This window comes from Stereum hirsutum, assembly GCF_000264905.1.
Source record: "Stereum hirsutum FP-91666 SS1 unplaced genomic scaffold STEHIscaffold_5, whole genome shotgun sequence".
In the NCBI taxonomy this organism is placed as follows: domain Eukaryota; kingdom Fungi; phylum Basidiomycota; class Agaricomycetes; order Russulales; family Stereaceae; genus Stereum; species Stereum hirsutum.
The window spans coordinates 509,342-528,405 of record NW_006763135.1 but is presented as its reverse complement, the minus strand read 5'-3'; the positions used below and the strand labels follow the sequence as shown (position 1 = coordinate 528,405).

Sequence of the window (19,064 nt, the reverse complement as noted above, 5' to 3'; positions counted from 1 at the left end):
GCACCTCCTAACTCACGCATAAACTATACTCTACAAAATATCACCCCGGAGATGTCTTCAATCCACGCTCAGAGAGCAAAGCGTTGGGGCACTAGCCCCTTTGTTGCTGAGTGGCTTGCAAACGCCGTGAAGTATTGTCGCAGCTCCGAAGGGAGACAAGGTTTCGAAACTTGGTGGGTCATAGTCTCCCGAAAATTCACTGAAATTCTCCTGATGTGCGAGTAGGGTTCTCAAAAAGTACGGCCCTGTAGAGGGACACCGTATACTTCGAGAGTGTCGTCTGCCTCACGTCAAAAGGGTCGGCAAGCCGACTGGAAACGCGTTTTTATTCTATTCAGCTGCGGTGTGTGAAAAGAATGCTTTTCTCCTGGTTTCTATACTCTGATATCTAGGATTCAAACTTTGTCCGGTAGGAAGAACTAGGTTTGTCTTCGCCTACTTTTTTGCGGTTCAGTGAAACTCACGCGCTGCAGGTGTCAGCGACGAAGCCATGAAAATGTATCACCTATACACTTCGACGCACGAGTTGGTCTCCCCAGAGCGTACCAAGCCTGCCCCAAAGTGAGTTGATTGCTGTTGACGGTCATGCCGCACACTTACGTATCTGAGCAGACGACGCCGAGGAGAGAGCTCCAGTGATTGGCTCGCCGTACGTTCTCGCCAGCACGTTGTGTCTTATAATTGGCTAATCATACTCCTACAACGAAAAGCGTCGACACGGTGCGCGCATCTTTGTACCTTCTCTCTCCGCGTGGAATGTATCGTTTACTCCCTCGTAGAGGCTCTTCTCCAAGGCTGTAAAGCACCGAATATTGACCTCGAGACTATGCGGGCCATTGCAATCTCTGAATATGTATGATTCTCTCGATCTTCTGAGGGAGGAAAAACTTATCTTTGGGGGTACAGGACAAAATCAAAGATACCCTGGTAGTCTGGCGCACCAACCCAGATGTACTCTTCGCGAATATTAAGCGTAGAGCAGAGAGCACCATTCCGTCTCCTGAAATACTCAACAAGCCCCAAGAATACATCCGTGCTCACACCACCGATGACGCTTTCAAGACGCGAAATATGACTATGGCTGTGAGTGTTCTGTAATGCCGCACTTGACCTGCTTCGCTCAGTCTTCAGCCTCATGTCAGGCTGCTCATAACGCTTGGTCCCTGGCGACTGAGCTATTCGAAGATCTAGCTCGCATGGGAATTACCACTGCCTCTTCTCTCGAGCGAGCCTACCAAAAGGATGCCAAGTTGATGTGGCGTATTGTTCGTTGCTTCGCGGAGCTCTGTGAGCTTCAAGGTCAGTCCACTCGGTGGTGTCTTGTGGCCGATGAATTTCAACCTCATCGCATCTGCTCAGGTCTACTCATGGGCACCATGATGCATGTCATATCGTGGTCACCGCAGTTTCGCAAGTATTTGAAAAGATACAGGGTGGGTACATCCCAATCTCCGTTGGGGCACTGTATTTCTGACCTTCTACAAGATGTCGAACGGTATGGCCAGAATAGAGATAGACACAGCCTATGTTAGAAAGCATGGTTATGACGACCTCTTCGATGAGTTCGTTGTCAAGCAAGTATCCGACGACGATGCGTCACCTGCATTCTTTGACGGGATCGCGAAGTTCTTGGTGAGCCTTTGCAATAGCATCCTGTCGTATCTTCGTCAACTTTGATTACCCAGAGGGAAGATCCGTCATCTGCGTCAAGATTCAATGCCGAAGCATTCGATGAAATGGGCGACTTTGCAGTTCGTGCGTCTACCCTTTCTGTATTGTTCACCTATTTTCATGGACACTAAGACTAAAGCCATCAAAACCTTCGAACTATAGTATCTGAATTCGTCACAAACGCGTGGCAAAGCGCTTTCGGACAGAACCTCACGTCGCGGGTGATGCCACTTTTGGCTTCCTCTCCAGCTGCGTTGATGTCCATGCCCGCCTTCGCGGATCAGATCTTCTGGATAAGACCCGATGCAGTGAAATATGAACAAGATCATCGCGCAGCGTATCAGCTCCCATGGGGTCATGTCTCTAAGCTCACTCGCGCACAGATGGAAACATGGAGAAGACCTATCTGGAACAACTTCAGCATTCAGCAACTTGCTGTTATGGAGCAGGACCCGAGAGTTCCCCCAGAAATGTTTAACCTCACGTGCGACCATATGTGGCTCGAGTGGGATACTTTCATGTGGCGCCTGGCACAGTCGATGGATAAGCCAGATGCTCCCGGGGCGATCGCGAAGCGACTTGGACTGTTTGATCCTCAGAGCAGTGATAGGTTGAAGTTTTCGAAGTGGTTCTTCCCTGATCTTGATCCTACTAGAGGCGAGGTCAAACTTTTGCCCGCGACGACACCCGCACCACCAAGGTCGCGACCCTACGTAGAGACCATCCCAGTTGCAACTCCCACTGAGTCTACGGCCAAATCTGGCCACGCCTATGCTTCCGAGGCCCAAGGCGATGGGCCCAAGACAAAGGTCAAGACCCGAAAGGCCACGACCGAGGCGGAGGCTCCTGCTGTGGTTGAGCCTGAGTTGGTGGAGGATCGTATGGAGAATTTACCGGACTTCCTTCCTCCGAGGTGGACGCTCGGGAAGAAAATCATGAAGGTTCGCTCAAAGAGTGATCTCACTCATCCGTGGTCTCCTAATTTTTTTTCTCTCGTAGATTTTCCACAGGATACTCGAGGTTGACGAAGATACTGCGTCCGTCGACGCTTCTCAGCAGAAGGGCCAAATTCGTTGGGGAGACTTTGAGAGGGTGAGTTTGTCAGTATGATATTTGATAACACCACGATCTCCAACTCTTTTATTTCTGTCAGGCTATGAAACGGTAGGAGGCGATCTCCATTTCTATTCGTGGACACATCTTGATCCCTCCTATAGTGTTGGCTTCGATGTCTATCAAACGGCGGGATCATCCGTTCGTTTTGATCCTCCTGCTCGAACAGCTCGTCCGATCAGTTTCCACAGGGTAAGCCAGCTTTATTGAAGCACTTCTTACCCCAAACCCTCAAGTTGACAATGTTACCACCTAAGCCTCATCCGGACTCCATAATGACCCCCAAAATGATTAAATGGTGAGTATCGCTATCGCGCATTTCAGTTCACAACTTGATATATATTTTACTCCCAAGGGTCGGTGCTCGCCTTAAGCGATGCTATGGGTGGACCGCATCGACCTTCGAACGGGAGGCGCAAGGGGAAGATTGAACTACGTCTCTACTCTGTTCGAGCATTTCTGCTATGAGTACTTTGCGCGACAATGTGTACTGAACATCTTAGGATATGCTATCACAACCGGCTCATGGGTGTAGGCCTGTGTAGGCGCATATTTAGTAGACGACATTTTTGGGCCACAATACCTCGCCACTGGCTCCCCTGTAAAGTATAAGCCCTAACCCACGTTTAGGGGCTTGATGCAGCTTTGCTCTTCGAATCGTGCGCTGAATTCAGGCTCAACCTCGACCAAGATTTATGCAATGCGGTCTCTGCCTCAATGTAGATGGGCTAACCTTCCTGCCTTGTTGTATCTGCTCATTTCGAAATAGTGAAGCATACGATTGTTCCTGGCGCGCCAGGCTACTACTCAACTTGAAGTCCGTTCGGTTTCACAACATCGGTCGCCACCGCTGAGCACAATGCCAAGTTCCTCATCCTCTGCCCCTCAAGAATGATCCTTCCGGTTATGGGCGGTATTCATAGATAGTTTATGGGGCTGTGTCTGTGTGAGGGGAAGACCCAACCCAGATCGCACCCGTGTCACAAGTACTTCACTCTGATTGCAATTGGTGTGAGACTCTCATGAATTGTGTGCTCTGAGCTGATATTCTCAGAGGAACGGGAGGAGCTTAATTGACACCGCAGCAGATACAGAAGCCTATGCATTCTACGTAGGTGCGTTGAATGTTTGACTTCCCAGCCAGGCATGCTTTGTCCGGTATTCACGCACATGGGGCCGACAGTGTTGATGCCTTCCCCGCTGATGCTGATGGTCCTCTCACAGTTGTCTTGGCCATGAAACCTCGCATGGGTCGATCTTCCTCCTCGATTAGAGCGCATGATCAACATCCAATTTTAGATCTCTATCTATAAATTCGAACCATGCTGCTCGCTTCGGCTCCTGTTGGCGCCCCCCGACTTCGCGCGAGCACCACCATGATGATATTCCTCGTCCCCCTCGTCTTGTCTGCCTTTGCTTTTGCTTCTCCAAAATACACTAGCAAAGTCAAGGAAAGCATCGAGGCACCGAGGGAATGGATCAATCTGGGCGCTGCTCCAGCAGATCATACGATCGCCCTTCGGATCGCCCTGCCTCAATCCAACTTTGATGCCCTCGAGCAGCATCTGTATGAGGTCAGCGACCCTTCGCACTCGAGGTATGGAGAGCATCTATCGAAGGAAGAGGTAGAGGAGCTCGTGGCACCTCGTGAGGGTAGTGTCAACGCTGTGAGCGAATGGTTAGAACAGCATGGGATCGGAGCGGACCAGGTTTCGAGGTCGGATGCGGGAGACTGGGTCAGAGTTCGTGTTTCGGTTGGTTTGGCTGAAAAAATGCTCGATACGGTGCGCAGAATATTCCTTCCTTCACTTATTGTGCAAAGAGGAATAACGACGCGTCTGGCACGTAGAAATACTACGTCTGGAAACATGCCCAAGACGGGGACGTGCTCGTTCGCACGACGAGCTACAGTTTACCTTCGGACCTTCATTCGCATATCGAGCTCATTCAGCCTACGACCATGTTCGCCCGTCCTCTCCGTCAGAAGTCCATGGTTAGCCTCGTACCGGACCAGGCTTTCGCTAGCAATTCTTCAAATGGGACTATTACCGATCCCGTCACTGGCGTCAAAGTCGATGCGAGCTGCAACACGACCATCACTATTACTTGTATCAAGCAGTTGTACAGTGCTGTTGGATACAACTCCAGCGCCGTAAATGGTAACCAGATCGGTATGTCTGTAGTTCCATTTAATTCGAGGGCCGAGCTTTTACTTAGACTAGTTGATGATGTTTTTCATAGGCATCACGGGTTATCTGGACCAGTTTGCTAACATGGAGGACCTGCAACTGTTTTATGCCGACCAAAGGCCAGACGCTCTGAATTCGTCTTTCAAGGTCGTTTCCGTCAATGGTGATAAAACATACTTTTTTTCTTCGGTGTCATAACTGTTCTGACGGTGTTTGTGAGCTCTCAGGCGGCACGAACAATCAAACCTTGAGCGCAGCGGGAGCTGAAGCAGATTTGGATGTCCAGTTCGCCTTTGGACTAACTTTCCCAGCTCCGGGTACTTTCTGGACCACCGCCGGCTCCCCGCCGTTCGTACCGGATGCACTTACCCCCACGGATACTAATGAGCCATACACTGAGGTAAGCTCCCCATAACAATATCGCACGCATCAAGTAAACTCATACCGAGAACTGCAATATAGTGGTTGGACTTCGTCTTGTCGCATCCGAATCCACCTCAAACGATTTCCACTAGCTATGCTGATTCGTAAGTCTTTCTTATTCGCGACGGAGAATGAACCACGATTGAACCTAAACTCGATCTAGTGAGCAGAGTGGTGCGTTATTTGACAACCAGTATTCCTCTACCGCGGCGTACTCAGACATATATCAATAGTCCCCGAAAGCTTTGCCAAACGGGCTTGTGCAGGATTCGCCCAACTCGGTATGTACTCCATTCGTGCTGTCTAGGGAGTCTGTCTCATGCATATTTCAGGCGCCCGCGGCGTTTCACTCTTGTTCGGTTCTGGCGACAACGGTGTGGGTGACGGACAGGCCACATTCAATGCTTCGACTACGGAGTGTATTGCGAACGATGGCACGAACAGAACGACTTTCATACCCTTGTTCCCCGCATCGTGTCCTTTGTACGTACTCCCCTTTCCGGTCAGACTCTTGTTGGATGGTCGGCTGACTGCCGGTTTTCGACCATCGTAGCATCACCTCGGTTGGTGCTACACAACACATCCCCGAAGTCGCGGTCACTCGGTTCTTCTCTGGCGGAGGATTCTCTAACTATGTAAGACTGTTGTTCTCCCTGTATCAGGTTAAGACCAAGGTTCTAACTTAATCGCCACTAAGTTCTCTCGACCTTCGTACCAAGACGCAGCGGTCGCTTCGTTCTTCGAAAAGTTCGACAAGAACACTTATAAAGGACTGTTCAACCCGTACGTATACGCAACACCTCCTTCAACCGTCTTCTCGATCTGTTGTTAATCTACTCTCTCGTTTTAGTGAAGGACGGGTACGTCAAAGCTTCCCCCTTACTGCCTCTGGTCGACGTTAACTTCACTCACCACCTAACCTCCTAACAGGCCATCCCCGACGTCTCCGCCCAAGGCGACTTCCTCCGCATCTTCCTCTCCGGCTCACCCATCTTAATCGGCGGCACCTCCGCCGCCACACCCACCTTCGCCGGAATCGTATCCCTCCTGAACGACGCACGCATCTCTGCTGGCTTACCGACTCTCGGTTTCTTGAACCCTATGTTGTACAGCACGGGTCTTGCGGGGTTGAACGATATTCTCGTGGGGAATAATGCGGGGTGTGGAACGCCTGGGTTTAATGTGACTGAAGGATGGGATCCTGGTTCGTTTTTTCTGTGTGATTGGCCTGTGTGCGCTCCACTGATTACTGATTATTGTGGATTTATAGTAACGGGTCTTGGAACGCCTGATTTCAAGAAGTTGAAGGAGATTGTGTTGGGGTTGTAATATTCTTTGAACCAGGGTGTCCGACCGCAGTTGGTGCGATTTTGTAGCCTAGTCTTCGTAGATATATCCACGTTCTTGAGGTAGATTGGCCTCGCCTACGGTATCTCGCAGTTTTGCCTCAGCGCCACCCACCGAATGTGTCTGTTTTCGGCGGAGCGGTTTCCTTTTAAGACAGACCGCCAACAGTCTAACGCCCTTTTCAAGCTTTCGCACTCCTTCCTCATCGACTTGTGCAAATTTTATGTTGTCCTCTGATTGTCGTGTACTTACTCCCATCCATCCGACGTGACGGCGCTAGATCGTTGCCCAAGAAAACCGTGTAGTAGGCCGGCTAGACTATCCCCATTCGAGAACAATGTAAATCGACGGAAATTAGGTTATAGTATGAAACGATGACGGCGAGTACAATTGCATTTTGGTACGCCGAGTCTCGAGGAACAGCTCACACGTCCACATGTAAACTTGGTACTCTGTCATGCCGCCATCATGGACAGGGTCGCAGCTCCGCCCAACTACGTCTGACTGTTACCGAAATCGTTAGGAGGCCAAGTATATTCGGCTTCTCAATGCGCCGGCCAAGGCTCGCCATCGTACTTGACGAACGGTGCGATGCAAGACCAGAACTCTTCTGAAGCTCGCGATCTGATGAGAGCAACATGGCTGGACACGATTGGACTCCCATGTACTCCCACAACGGCTGCACAAGCATCAAGAACACTTCCCACCGAAAGTCAGCAGCATGCTCTCCTCCGGCGAAAGCACAGCAAGAATAATGATTGTTCGGTCTCGAAATACAGTCTTCATTTAGCATTCGCTTATCTCTTTCACAGGAATTCAGATCACGCTTGCCGGTTCATGCTTCTCCTTGGCTTCTCCTGCCCCGGGACTTCTTTCCTGCTAGGCAACGCGTATATAAGGGACGCATGTGTCGATGCTCGGGCCTCACAACGGCCCCTAGGACAGCATGCTCGTGTTCGCTTCAGTTGTGCTCGCTCTCGGCGGCGTCGCCTCTGCCACTCCTGGTCTGAGACGCTCCAGCAAGGTCAAGGAGAGCATTAACGTTCCTCGTAACTGGGTCAATGTCGGCACTCCTCCTGCGGACCACAAAATCAACCTGCGCATCGCGTTCCCGCAGCCCAACTTTGCTACGCTCGAGAGCCATCTCTACGAGGTCAGCGATCCGTCTCACCCGAGGTATGGAGCGCATCTCTCGAAGGAGGAGGTGGACGAGTTGGTGAAGCCACACGGTGAGAGTGTCGATGCTGTCTCGAGGTGGTTGGAGGAGCACAACATCCAGGAGAGCGATTGCGCGAGGGGTCCGGACTGGGTCAAAGTGAAGGTGCCTGTGTCGATGGCAGAGAAGATGTTGGACACGGTGAGTAGACGTTCCGTGGTCTTGGACCCACTTTCGCCACTAATGCGGGGCCGTGTGAGCCAGAAATATTATATGTGGCAACATGCTGTCGACGGAGACGTGATTGTTCGCACGACGAGCTATGCACTTCCCGAGGACCTTCATGAGCATGTCTCAGGCGTGCAGCCAACTGTTTGTTCTTCTCTCATCGTCACCTCCCCTTGGCTCTCCTGACCCGCGAACGATGTCCAGACTATGTTCGGTCGCCTCAAGCCCCAGCGCTCCTTCATTAGCGTCATTGATCATGCCGATTCTATCCCCGAGAGCACGGGTTCCATTACCTCTGGATCTGGTACCGTGGTCGACAACAGCTGTAACTCGACTATCACCGTCACATGCATCAACGAGCTCTACAATGTCACCGACTTCAACGCAAGTGCTACGAATGGAAACGCCATTGGCTTGACGGGTTACCTCGAGCAGTTCGCGAACTTCCAGGATTTGCAGGACTTCTACGCCGACCAGCTTCCGCAAGCTGTTGGCACCAACTTTAGCGTTGAGCTCGTGAACGGTTCGTGCAATCCTTTTCATTTCTTGCGTGATAACGTGGGGGATTTGTTGCTAACCGGAGAATTGTCGTGTACAGGTGGAGAGAACGACCAGACACCTGCCAACGCCGGTGCGGAAGCAAACCTCGATACCCAATTCGCTCTCGGTGTCTCGTTCCCAACCCCTGGTCTGTTCTGGTCTACTGGTGGATCCCCACCATTTATACGTACGTCTTTTCTCCCGAAGTTCAGGCGTCTTGATTTCGCATCTCATTGGTGCCGTCCTTAAGCCGACACTGGAACCCCCACTGATACCAATGAACCTTACACCGAGGCAAGTGGGACCGTCGACCATGATGCATGACGGTGTCTAATTTCCATCTATAGTGGCTGGACTTCGTCCTCAACCAGACGACTATTCCTCAAACCATCTCGACTTCTTACGGTGATGAGTACGTCGCTTCCGAATATAATCTGACTATGTACTGAGACCACTTCTTTTCTTAGTGAGCAGACAGGTAACCTTCAGTGCCGGTCGTGCATATCGCCTCAGTTGCTGAACCTAACCCTACAGTCCCCGAGTCCTTCGCTATTACTGCTTGCAATGGCTTTGCTCAACTCGGCGCCCGCGGTGTCTCTGTAATGTTCAGCTCCGGAGATGGTGGTGTCGGCGATGGTACGTTTTATGTCTTATTCTATCGTACTCTTTGTCCGAGATACTGATTGGTGCTGATTGTTCTGCAGGCGACTCAAATCCCGCCACTCAGCAGTGCTTCTCTAACAACGGCACAAACGCTACTGTCTTCATCCCCGCCTTCCCTGCCAGCTGTCCATTGTCAGTATTCGTCTCCAACTTCTACAACATTCTTTCTTTGACTAACAAAATATGGTATCAGCGTGACCGCCGTCGGCGCCACCAACCACATCCCTGAGACCGCCGTCTCTCGCTTCTTCTCCGGCGGTGGCTTCTCCAACTACTTCGTCCGTCCCTCCTACCAAGACTCCGTCGTCTCTGCCTACCTCGCCGCCCTCCCCGAAGGCACCTACGCCGGCCTCTTCAACGCCTCCGGCCGTGCCTACCCCGACGTCTCCGCCCAGGGCGACTTCCTCCGCATCTTCATCGACGGCTCGCCTACCCTCATCGGTGGTACTTCGGCCAGTTCGCCGACGTTTGCGGGAGTTATTGCGTTGTTGAATAGTGCGAGGATCGATGCGGGGTTGAGCACGCTTGGGTTTTTGAACCCGTTCTTGTACTCGACTGGGTTCGCGGGTTTGACGGACATTCTCGTTGGGAACAATGCGGGATGTGGAACGACAGGCTTCAACGTTACTTCTGGGTGGGACCCAGGTGCGCCGTTTTCTGCTTCTTGGTCCTGGAGAATTTTTACTAATTTTTGTGGATTTATAGTAACCGGTCTGGGAACACCCAACTTCGGCCTCTTGAAGGATATCGTGTTGGCTCTGCCCTGAGAAGAAGGCGCGAGTCAAAACGGAGCAAGGGGAGAAGTGTACGGAAGGTTGTGGACTTGTGTTTTGTGGGCTTTGTGTTTTGTGATTTTTATTTGTTGTCAGGAATTATTTTGAACGAAGCTCTGGGCCACATGATTTGCGCCACAATGTTCCGATTGAGCGGCGAATGATGCCAACACTGACAGGGGCCTGCCGTTACGAGCGATACCGTACGGAAGAATGAAAGCTATTGAGAAAGTTACAAAGAGGATACAAAAGACCGCACTAATCAATGTCAGACCAAGTCATTTGGTGGTGAGTGTGGAAGTGGCACCATGTCGTCCATCTCTATCACGACACTGGCTCTTCGCTCAGAGGCATCTGCCTAGAAGCTATAGTTCAGCTTCCTTGTACATGAAAAAGAAACGAGGTCGCTCACCGAGTCTGTCAGCAGAGAACTCTCCCCGGCAGTTGTACCATCCAATGGCTCTTCGGGATCGCCGCTTCCGCCGTCGCTTTCCTCCGTCTCTAGCCAACCGAACGTATCCTTCCACTGACCGTGATCCAACGGCGCTGCGATGTTTCCTAGTACTCGGTTCGAGCGAGACTGAAACATCATGTCCGGAAGGTCGTTGGGCTCGGTGATGATACCTTGATGTAGCGGTGTCGAATAGTTGCGAAGGTTGAGGACGAGTCGGTTGATGAGGAGGTTGGGCATGCTATAGGAGTAGCACGGGGTTGCCTACTGAGTATGAATGAGCGAAAAAAAGCAATGAATCGCACTGACTAGTCGTAATACGAGGACATGATGGATGTCAATGAGTATGTACCCAACGATTGCTATCACATAGCAGTGTTATCTTCTAGCGCCAGAGGTAATCGACATAACTTACCTCGGGGCTTACGACGGTGATCTGTGGTAGTATTGACATTATGAGGCATGGTTCGGAATGATGCTATCGAGATACTCACGATATGCAGAGTCATGTCTACTACCGTGATCAAGAAGACAATTCTAAGGGGCCATACACATCCTTGAGTGTACGATCGAAGACGAGTGGCGGACACAGGGTACACACAGGAAGTATAGAATTCCTGAAAGGTGAGCAGTATCTCAGCGTGAATGTGTGCGATGAAGGTAGCTTGGAACGCTCACCATCGCGGAGAAGGATATCAGCGATTCCCGTTTGCGATAGACGCCGCATTTCACGGACATGAAAGAACGTCTTTCGCAGCGTCAATGCAAAGATGAATGTGTCGAATGCCAAAGCTAGGGTGTCGGTGGCGAGTTGTACTGTGTGTTGTGGTTCACGTCAGGAATCAGATACCCGTAAGGCTCGAATATAAACGGGACAACACACGGCTAGACCACGAGAAACGGTTCACTGTGTTAGAATGCGCGACGGACGCCCTTAGGATGGACAACATACTCATTATATGTCTCGGGGTTGCCTGTGAATCCATTATTGCATCGGAAGTCCCACAAGCTAGCGCTCAGGCTAGAGCCATCCACTTGTTTCAACAGCGTAGTATTCTAAGAAACCCAACGGATTAGAGCCTATATACCATGTGGTCATCTGGATCGACGTACCCAAATATCAACAGCAAGCCTTCCTAAGACAAGAACTGAAGCCACAACGATGATCCCTCGGCTATGTCCATACATGGCGTACACCCTCATAGTGAACAGACCTAGAAAAGGATATGAAGTTCTTGCTCGACGGGGAATATGCCGAGACAAGACTTACCACTTGTAGTCACCACGGTAATGATGCCACATACATAATGAAAACGCTCCCATACTGTACAACTACAAACCAAACATGGTTAGTCTCTGCGTCACACCAAACAAGAACATTGAAGTGTCACCTTGCGATGGAATCATTTCCTGGAGAGTCCCCATAGATCTGAGCTATAATAGCGATGAGGAGTAGATAGCGATTGACCAGGAACATGAACGAAATCCCGGTCATTTTTTGGGACCAAATGGCGTGTATCTCCATCGGGAGGGTTTGAATGTAGTCGTATATCCATAATGCTGATATTTCCAGACAGAAGGAGAGGCGATGTCAATATTCGAGGAGGGATAACGTGATCGAGACGCAGATGCGAACCGCGGGCAGATGTAGCCACGAACACCGACAGTTGCCTAAAGCAGAGACAATGAGTTGAGCTAGAACATCGTTTGGAAACTCAGAAGAACAGCTTGCGTTAGTTCGACGTCTTGTATGAGTTCCTCCAAGCTTGTATTCGACATGACGGTAGGAGCGGGAGGGGAGTTCGGGCAAAGAGGGCGTTTCACTTGACGCCGTGATCGAAGGAACGAAGCCAAGTTCGTGTTTTGTATGAACGATCCGCAAGGTGTTCGGACTCAGAAAGTGGCCCATCTCCACATCAGTCGATATCTCAGCAATCATCGAATCAAATGCTAATCAGTGTAAATCCCTTCTGTGAAGTCACAACGCCAGAGATTTGGGACAGGGGGTCAATGTGATTTGCCGTAGCTGGAGACGAAACAACATCGGTCGGTATCATCCAGGATTTGATGGGCTCGGTCCAAGCTCGGTCGGCGTTTCTTTCGCTCGCTTCCTTCCTGCCTGCCAATCCTTTATCCGTCGGAACGTGGAGTGCACGCGATAGATCGCCCAAACCACGGGGATTAGAGGAATTGCGAGGCTCGAGACAAGTCCACAACAGACCCACCAACAATACACACTCCCACGCAAATATGGACAATGATTGTCCTCGCAAATGTGAACACCGGACTGCACGTCTTCGTGCACATACTTACAGAGAGCAGGGCCAGTGTCGATGCATGTACAGGTTGGTCACGCAATCGACAAAACGATGCAGCCAGTGTACAGCTTTATGTTCGTCACCAATAACAGAAGCCAGACATATCACTGGAGTATATATGACCAAGGTAGAGCATTTATCAGAATGATGGGGAAGAATAGGGAAGAATAAAATGATGTTCGAACGAACCTTAGAGTGACCCAAAAGAGAAGACAAGAGTGAGTGACGGAGAAGAGATTCGTGAACAAATGTTGAATTCCGGTCGGAGCAGGTCGGAGTTTTGATAAGTGGCGCCGTCGAGAAATGAACTGTGGCGCGCCACCTCATTACAAGGAATTTCGGCGCAAATGCAAGAGTGAAACTAGATCTTAGCAAACAACCACAACTTCCAAGCCATACAGGAATGCTTTGAATCTACATGAAATCATGAGGTATCTCATTCTCAGACAGAGTACGTCAGGGGCACACGATAAAGCCGAACGTCCAGAAAAAGCATCGCATTCGGTATCAGAAGGTACATCTCAAGAAACTTCACTGACCGTCTATCTCACCGCGGCCGCCTACCACCCCACTTGCTATCGCATCTTCGTTCGCCATCGTCCATCCATTGCCCGTCAAAATAAAGCTAACATGAAGACCATCGGGACAACGCTGCCCCCTAAGGTGTGACTCCGAATGACGGTGAATCTTCAAATGCCATGGACGACTCCGTTGACCTTGGGTGGTTCGTCGCCATTCATAGAGACATCGTCGTCTACCGCACCGTTCGTCTCTTCCTCCGCATCGTCGTCTTCCTCCTCCATGAGTTTCTGCGCCATCTATATCAAGGCCGTTAGAAGATGATAAGAGACGCAACGTAGAGTATGACTACCGACCTTCATGGCTTCCGCTTCGTTCGAGTAGTGCCGGCCTCTAGCCTTGATGAAGGCCTCATGCTTAGCTTGCGCTGATGAAGATATGTTATTACGATGCATATAAGAGCGAGGGAATCGCTCACTTTCTTCATCCATCTCTTCCTCTTCTACTTCGCCCCTCTCCGCATCGCTGCCAATCCCAGTGATATCACCTCTCGCATCGGAAGGCAGATTGAAGCTTGTGCTTCGACTCGAACTTCCACTTCCACTTCGCCCACTGATACTCGTAGGTCTCCCTGATCCGATCGCAGAGTTGGCTTGGGTATTCAGGATGGTGGGGTCGAGCGGTGGGCTTGCAGCAGATGGATGACTGAGAGAGGCAGAGGAGAACGAAGTACGACGAGACGAAGGTCCGGAATTAGGTACGTCAGGGCCAGTGCTGGATGTTGGTGATTGGGTCCGCAGGATGGGGGATGATGGGGAGCTAGAGTCGAGATTTCCGAGATCGAGGTTGGGGATATCTAGGAGCAAAGTGAGATATGTTCGCTCTTTGATAATATGGCAACCTACCGCCCTCCACGGTGTCTGTCTCTGCATTGTAACGGACATATGGCGTCTTTGGCTCTGTGATCTTCATCAGACTGTCCTTCTGAAGTTCCGTGAGGGCAATGTTCGCCTCGTCCCATTGCAAGCTGATAGAGATCAAGATAGTCAACGTATGAAAGAAAGCAAATGGTCACAGAAATGCGCACTGCTGTCCCCCTGGTGTCGGTAGAGGTGGCGCTGGTGCATTCTTAAGGATTCCCTTTGGCCGGCCTGACGCTGTGCGGCTAGGGGCTGGCGGGTGAGATGGTGGGCTGCTGATCGTGGTCTCCGACATAGTTTCTGTCGTCGATGAAATATGGTATACAATATATAAAGTAAAGATCAAAGGCTGTCGGCAGTGTAAAAAGAGTCCTGACAACGTGTTGTGAGAAGGTGAGGGTTTGGTTCAGAGAGCTGTAGCTGTTTGGGCTCCACCGTTGTAGTCGTGCTAAAGCAATCAGCTGCCCTTGCTCGCTCAATTTGGTAATGTGTGGCGTGAGAATCCACATTCTCAGCCTCCCCAAACAAAGCGCGCTTTGAATGGCTTTGAACTTCTGATCCTGACCAGCTTCTTCTGCCCACTGTACTGGCTGATCTGAACACGACTTTGCTCTTGAAAGGCGTTTCCATGCGTATGTCTTTCAAAGATCTACGGGCGCGAACTCGTGGGGGGTATTTGGCTCGCAGCCTGTCGCCTATTCTCCACCCACAATGTGTGGCCCACCGTGACCTCAGACGACTATATCTTCGGGACCGGATTTAGGATCGACACGCCGACATATTTTCAACGGCATGAACTAGCTGTGAAAGGGGTTTTAGACGCTTCGTATTCAGAGACTCGTGCTAGCTGGACCACTCCAGCTTATCTCGCCACCGTGTGGACTCGTATATCGGCCTAGTGAATCGGTATGTTTCCTTCCGATGCCCTCATGGTCTTCACCTCGGCATCGAAATATGCAGATCTTCAAAGCCCCTCCCGACCAATCATCCTACTTGGTGCCTTGAGAAGAGTTGTATGGCATGGTAGGTCCGGCTGTTGACAGACGGTAAGAGGCGACCAATACATGTCTTTCCTGCTATCGGCCATTATGCCTTGTCGGCGTACGTCGATCCTTAGATTTGGTTACTCGGTGCGGATCTATCCTACCACCACTAGGTACCAGGTAGAACATAATATGTGAGGGGTATTAAACAGATACGGTACCGCCAAAGCATATGAATCTTTTGGATTCCTGCACGATAGCAGTGCGATGTTTTCTCATCACCCGGATGAAATGCTGCATGCGTGGCAACGAACTTTGAAAGCGCCATAGGAGACAAAAAGTTTGGACCTCAATGTGCTCAACCATGTTAGAGACGCAACTTGGACTTGTTCGCCTGGGTCAGACCTTTCATATCGCTGCAGGCCTCAAATTGTGCGGCGGCATGACCCAAGCTCATCGAGTTGTTCAAGGATTCATCCTTCTCGTAGGTGTCTGAACGTCCTCCGCAAGCTACAAAGCCTTTTCTCTTTCAATCAGGTCTTTCCATGTGCTGATAAGGATTTCATCTGGATAGTTTGTTGAGTTCCTGCCTGATGCTTTAACATGCGGATCTTGTGTATGGGCGCCGCGTGCACGCTCCTTGAAGCTCATATAACACCTTCGATCCTCAGCGATCTGAGCTCTCCTCTTCCCACCATCAGCATGTCGAACGCGACTGTCGGGGTGACCATACAAGACATCGAACTCTCGTGAGTGGCTCATTGTCATATCATTCAGTGAATGAGGTTCATCACATACTTTTCTCCTATCGGTGATTGTAGGCTTTTAGAGGACTATGTAAACCAATCTGCACGTGGTCAGTCACCCTCCAGACGCTTCTCCAAACAAATCCATATGTCTCCTGTATACTGAGATCGACACATACAGTATTCTGGATGTACGACTACCTTCAGACCCTCCCGATGGAAATACATACGATCTGGATGAAGAAGTTCACTGGCGTTTCCCTGATTTTCCTTGTCAATCGTTACCTGCTGCTCGCGTCTATCGTTGCTGAACTCTACGCAAACACTCCTGGCTATGCCTCCTCAACAAGGTCTCGAGGATTCCTGTCCACCATCCATGACCTTATTGTTGTATTAATTATGCCTCAACTTTAGTTGTTCCTTCTGGCACCATCTCTATTATGCATGTGGTATCGTCACTGTCATGACCACGAGCGGTGTGTGGTCTTCTTCGTCGTCTTTCCTTTTATTTATCAAACTAATGTGCTGATCGTTTATCGCTTTCTAGCAATATTGACTATGAGGGTGTACGCTCTGTACAACCGAAATCGATGGATCATTGTCATAGCATCCATACTCGTGCTAGCAAGACTTGGCGTCGACCTCTGGGTGCGTCTATTGTGAAATATACTCGGTGGATAGACATTGATTCTCTTTTTTCTGCTCAGACTGTCGTCAAAGCAATACGGCAGACAGGATCCACTGGCTATGGCGAATTGGGATTACGATGTGGTAGTGAAGTCAGTGCAAACCTTCATACGTTCAATGCGTGCGTGCCTGAATGTTCAACTGTAATACTCTCGCTAAGGAGGGTACTTTACTGTCACAGTAGTGCGTGCATTGACCACACCTGGTCCCAGATCTGAAAGAAATCTGACCTTTTATAGTGCAACTCACGACGGACTCTCTCGCATTGGGTTTTGATACATTCGTCTTCGTGTTGACCCTCAAGAAGACGGTTCGACACGTTCGCGAGATGCGACAGATAGCGCAAGAGGGGATTGCGAACATTCTTCTCCGCGACGGTGAGTAACCTGTCTAGATACTTTACGCGTGCTGAATGATTTACGCGAAACTTCAGGCATTATTTATTTTCTGCGAGTTTTTCAGCCTGTACTAAGTGTTACTCGACCGCTGAAGAATATCTATCACACTTTCAGGCTTGTCTTTCTCATGACGGCGATAGACATGTCGCTACACATCGTGAGAGCTTGATGAAACATTATTGTCTATGGCCACTTCATCCTTACTTCATGTTTTCTTCGCAATAGGCAACAATCGTCGGTGGGGATGTGAGTATTTTCTGGGTCCGGCGGGTGTCAAAATATAACACAAGTTCTACTTGTCGAATAGAACTCGTACTCTGGATACGCGTTCACGGCGATAATGTCTGCATACTGCGACTAGTGAGTTTGTTCCACCATCCACCGCCGCTATCGATTCCGTGACAAAACTTATACCATGAAATGATTTGGCATAGCACGCCGAACATGCTCGTCAACCGTCTCGTACTCAATCTCCGCGAGTATTCAACACAACACAGAATCGTATACACCGACGAGATCGACACCATTCCGAAGTTGACATTCACGAACGCCGAAGGTAGAATCCTTGGGAATATCGGCGCGCCGTTGGATCATGGACGATGGAAGGACTCGATTGGTTGGGTGAACTCAGCGGAGAGCGAGACCGCTCGCGGTTCGTACGAGGGCGCGGCCCCTTCGAAAACTAGAGGATCCGGAATAACGACGCAAAGAGGTTCTTCTGTGAGTTCGATGATATCATCGCAGTTCGCTGCCAAGGAGAGCGATGAAAGCTGACCACAGGACCCAGCAAAACGAATATGAACCCTCAATCAATGGTTATGAGATGGAGCTTTTACCACGATCGGGAAAGACAGTATTCTAGTTTTTTCCCGAATAGTAGATTATTCAAAGATCATTCTTTCATTTGTAGATGCGGAATGTTTCTTATTTGTATGTTTTTGCAGAAGGGTTGACGTTGGGGATGTACGATTGGTGTACGATTCAGATGCAGTGGACGGGTGTTTTCGGAGTGTTTGAGTACGATACTGTGGCGTTTGTGTATCCCCTGAGACTTTATGCCGAATAGATAACTCTCCGTCGGGCCTTTATAGACGCCTTAGCTGGCGCACTGTTGACTGGACTGTCTGATGAAACGTGCTAGATCCGTGGGAGAACGGTTGGGTGAGCATACGGTGCCACTGTGGCGTAGGTTTTGCTGAAACGGACTTGCAGGCGGACTCTGAAACGAGAGTTCGGAATGGCGCGTTCCTCTTCTTTGCTCCTTCCTCCGGATCCATTATCCCCTCTGGCGGCTCTGACGCTCAAATGTTCGCGTTCGGTCCGTATCTTGTCTCACTTTCACTGGAGTCTGTTCCTTGACTCCCAGAGCTCTCTATTCATGGCTTTTCATATCCGGCGCGATAGCTTGGCGGGGCAAAATCGCACTATGCTAGGCTACATAGGGCTTGAGTGCTGAGCATAGTCAGTGTCAATGTTCGTTGTTGAATAACGTTGAGTAGCCGAAAATGGCAGTTTGTATGTAAGCTCCTTTATCGAAGATATAAATTTATCCACCCAACCAAGTTGGACGTAGGCGTAGTGAAAAGCGCTGCTCGTGTTCGCTTCCAATGGCAGGCCTTCTTCGATCTTTGTACTTCTCGAAGTCTCACTCTAAGGCTAAAATCCACATACCATGGGGATAGGCATATCATTGCTTTTTAGCGGAGAGCTTGGGAATTTTCTGGGCCTCGAGTTCTGTGTTCGCCGTTTAGGACCGTGCCTGTTGCTCGGGCGCGGGATCTATGCGTGCTCGTTCTTTCGACCTCGCAGTCCTCGCCAACGTCTTCACCGTCTTCACCTATTGTGTTGACTGACCTTCGAAGTGCATCACATGCGAGCCGACGACACGATTAGTGTTGAACATTCGTCCATGATCCCGGAGACTACAGAAGTTGGAAGC

The 19,064-nt window shown here is 50.2% G+C and overlaps 6 protein-coding genes across 6 annotated transcripts; 4 read left to right on the top strand and 2 right to left on the bottom strand.

The window, feature by feature from the left end:
- Nucleotides 1–46: 46 nt before the first annotated feature.
- Nucleotides 47–3,067, top strand: STEHIDRAFT_138418 (uncharacterized protein; the record flags this gene model as incomplete). The annotated part of the gene is made up of 17 exons (XM_007302552.1): nt 47–173; nt 226–343; nt 414–423; nt 474–561; nt 613–649; nt 711–720; nt 780–853; nt 907–1,083; nt 1,143–1,299; nt 1,360–1,433; nt 1,486–1,632; nt 1,686–1,755; nt 1,834–2,612; nt 2,671–2,763; nt 2,825–2,835; nt 2,889–2,976; nt 3,042–3,067. Coding segments are annotated over exons 1-17 (2,079 nt in total), but the record flags the coding sequence as incomplete, so codon positions are not given.
- Nucleotides 3,068–3,801: 734 nt separating this feature from the next.
- STEHIDRAFT_94707 (subtilisin-like protein) lies at nt 3,802–7,039 on the top strand. The gene is made up of 14 exons (XM_007302551.1): nt 3,802–3,899; nt 4,009–4,568; nt 4,634–4,955; nt 5,026–5,136; nt 5,201–5,373; nt 5,436–5,500; nt 5,560–5,570; nt 5,630–5,677; nt 5,729–5,879; nt 5,950–6,031; nt 6,094–6,179; nt 6,247–6,256; nt 6,327–6,600; nt 6,667–7,039. Exons 2-14 carry the CDS (start codon nt 4,107–4,109, stop codon nt 6,723–6,725), a joined length of 1,854 nt encoding a protein of 617 aa, XP_007302613.1. The 5' UTR covers nt 3,802–3,899; nt 4,009–4,106; the 3' UTR covers nt 6,726–7,039.
- A 626-nt stretch (nt 7,040–7,665) lies between these two features.
- STEHIDRAFT_146058 (subtilisin-like protein) lies at nt 7,666–10,252 on the top strand. Its single transcript, XM_007302550.1, has 11 exons — nt 7,666–8,100; nt 8,164–8,271; nt 8,332–8,650; nt 8,726–8,854; nt 8,918–8,961; nt 9,015–9,079; nt 9,135–9,145; nt 9,202–9,303; nt 9,372–9,462; nt 9,524–9,975; nt 10,036–10,252. Exons 1-11 carry the CDS (start codon nt 7,690–7,692, stop codon nt 10,095–10,097), a joined length of 1,794 nt encoding a protein of 597 aa, XP_007302612.1. The 5' UTR covers nt 7,666–7,689; the 3' UTR covers nt 10,098–10,252.
- A 119-nt stretch (nt 10,253–10,371) lies between these two features.
- On the bottom strand, nt 10,372–12,060 carry STEHIDRAFT_167292 (uncharacterized protein; the record flags this gene model as incomplete). The annotated part of the gene is made up of 11 exons (XM_007302549.1): nt 11,946–12,060; nt 11,825–11,886; nt 11,668–11,768; nt 11,507–11,610; nt 11,233–11,372; nt 11,156–11,171; nt 11,049–11,091; nt 10,970–10,990; nt 10,864–10,916; nt 10,516–10,795; nt 10,372–10,461 (listed from the first exon to the last, which is right to left on the bottom strand). Exons 1-11 carry the CDS (start codon nt 12,047–12,049, stop codon nt 10,372–10,374), a joined length of 1,014 nt encoding a protein of 337 aa, XP_007302611.1. The 5' UTR covers nt 12,050–12,060.
- A 1,290-nt stretch (nt 12,061–13,350) lies between these two features.
- STEHIDRAFT_138415 (uncharacterized protein) lies at nt 13,351–14,746 on the bottom strand. Its single transcript, XM_007302548.1, has 5 exons — nt 14,479–14,746; nt 14,297–14,418; nt 13,870–14,247; nt 13,748–13,818; nt 13,351–13,690 (listed from the first exon to the last, which is right to left on the bottom strand). The coding sequence occupies exons 1-5, from the start codon at nt 14,604–14,606 to the stop codon at nt 13,562–13,564; spliced, it is 828 nt and encodes a 275-aa protein (XP_007302610.1). The 5' UTR covers nt 14,607–14,746; the 3' UTR covers nt 13,351–13,561.
- A 1,250-nt stretch (nt 14,747–15,996) lies between these two features.
- On the top strand, nt 15,997–18,191 carry STEHIDRAFT_138414 (uncharacterized protein; the record flags this gene model as incomplete). The annotated part of the gene is made up of 14 exons (XM_007302547.1): nt 15,997–16,043; nt 16,116–16,150; nt 16,222–16,390; nt 16,455–16,516; nt 16,588–16,688; nt 16,748–16,848; nt 16,888–16,910; nt 16,967–17,104; nt 17,161–17,176; nt 17,240–17,282; nt 17,351–17,371; nt 17,433–17,485; nt 17,560–17,845; nt 18,036–18,191. 14 exons carry the CDS (start codon nt 15,997–15,999, stop codon nt 18,189–18,191), a joined length of 1,251 nt encoding a protein of 416 aa, XP_007302609.1.
- Between the last annotated feature and the right edge of the window lie 873 nt (nt 18,192–19,064).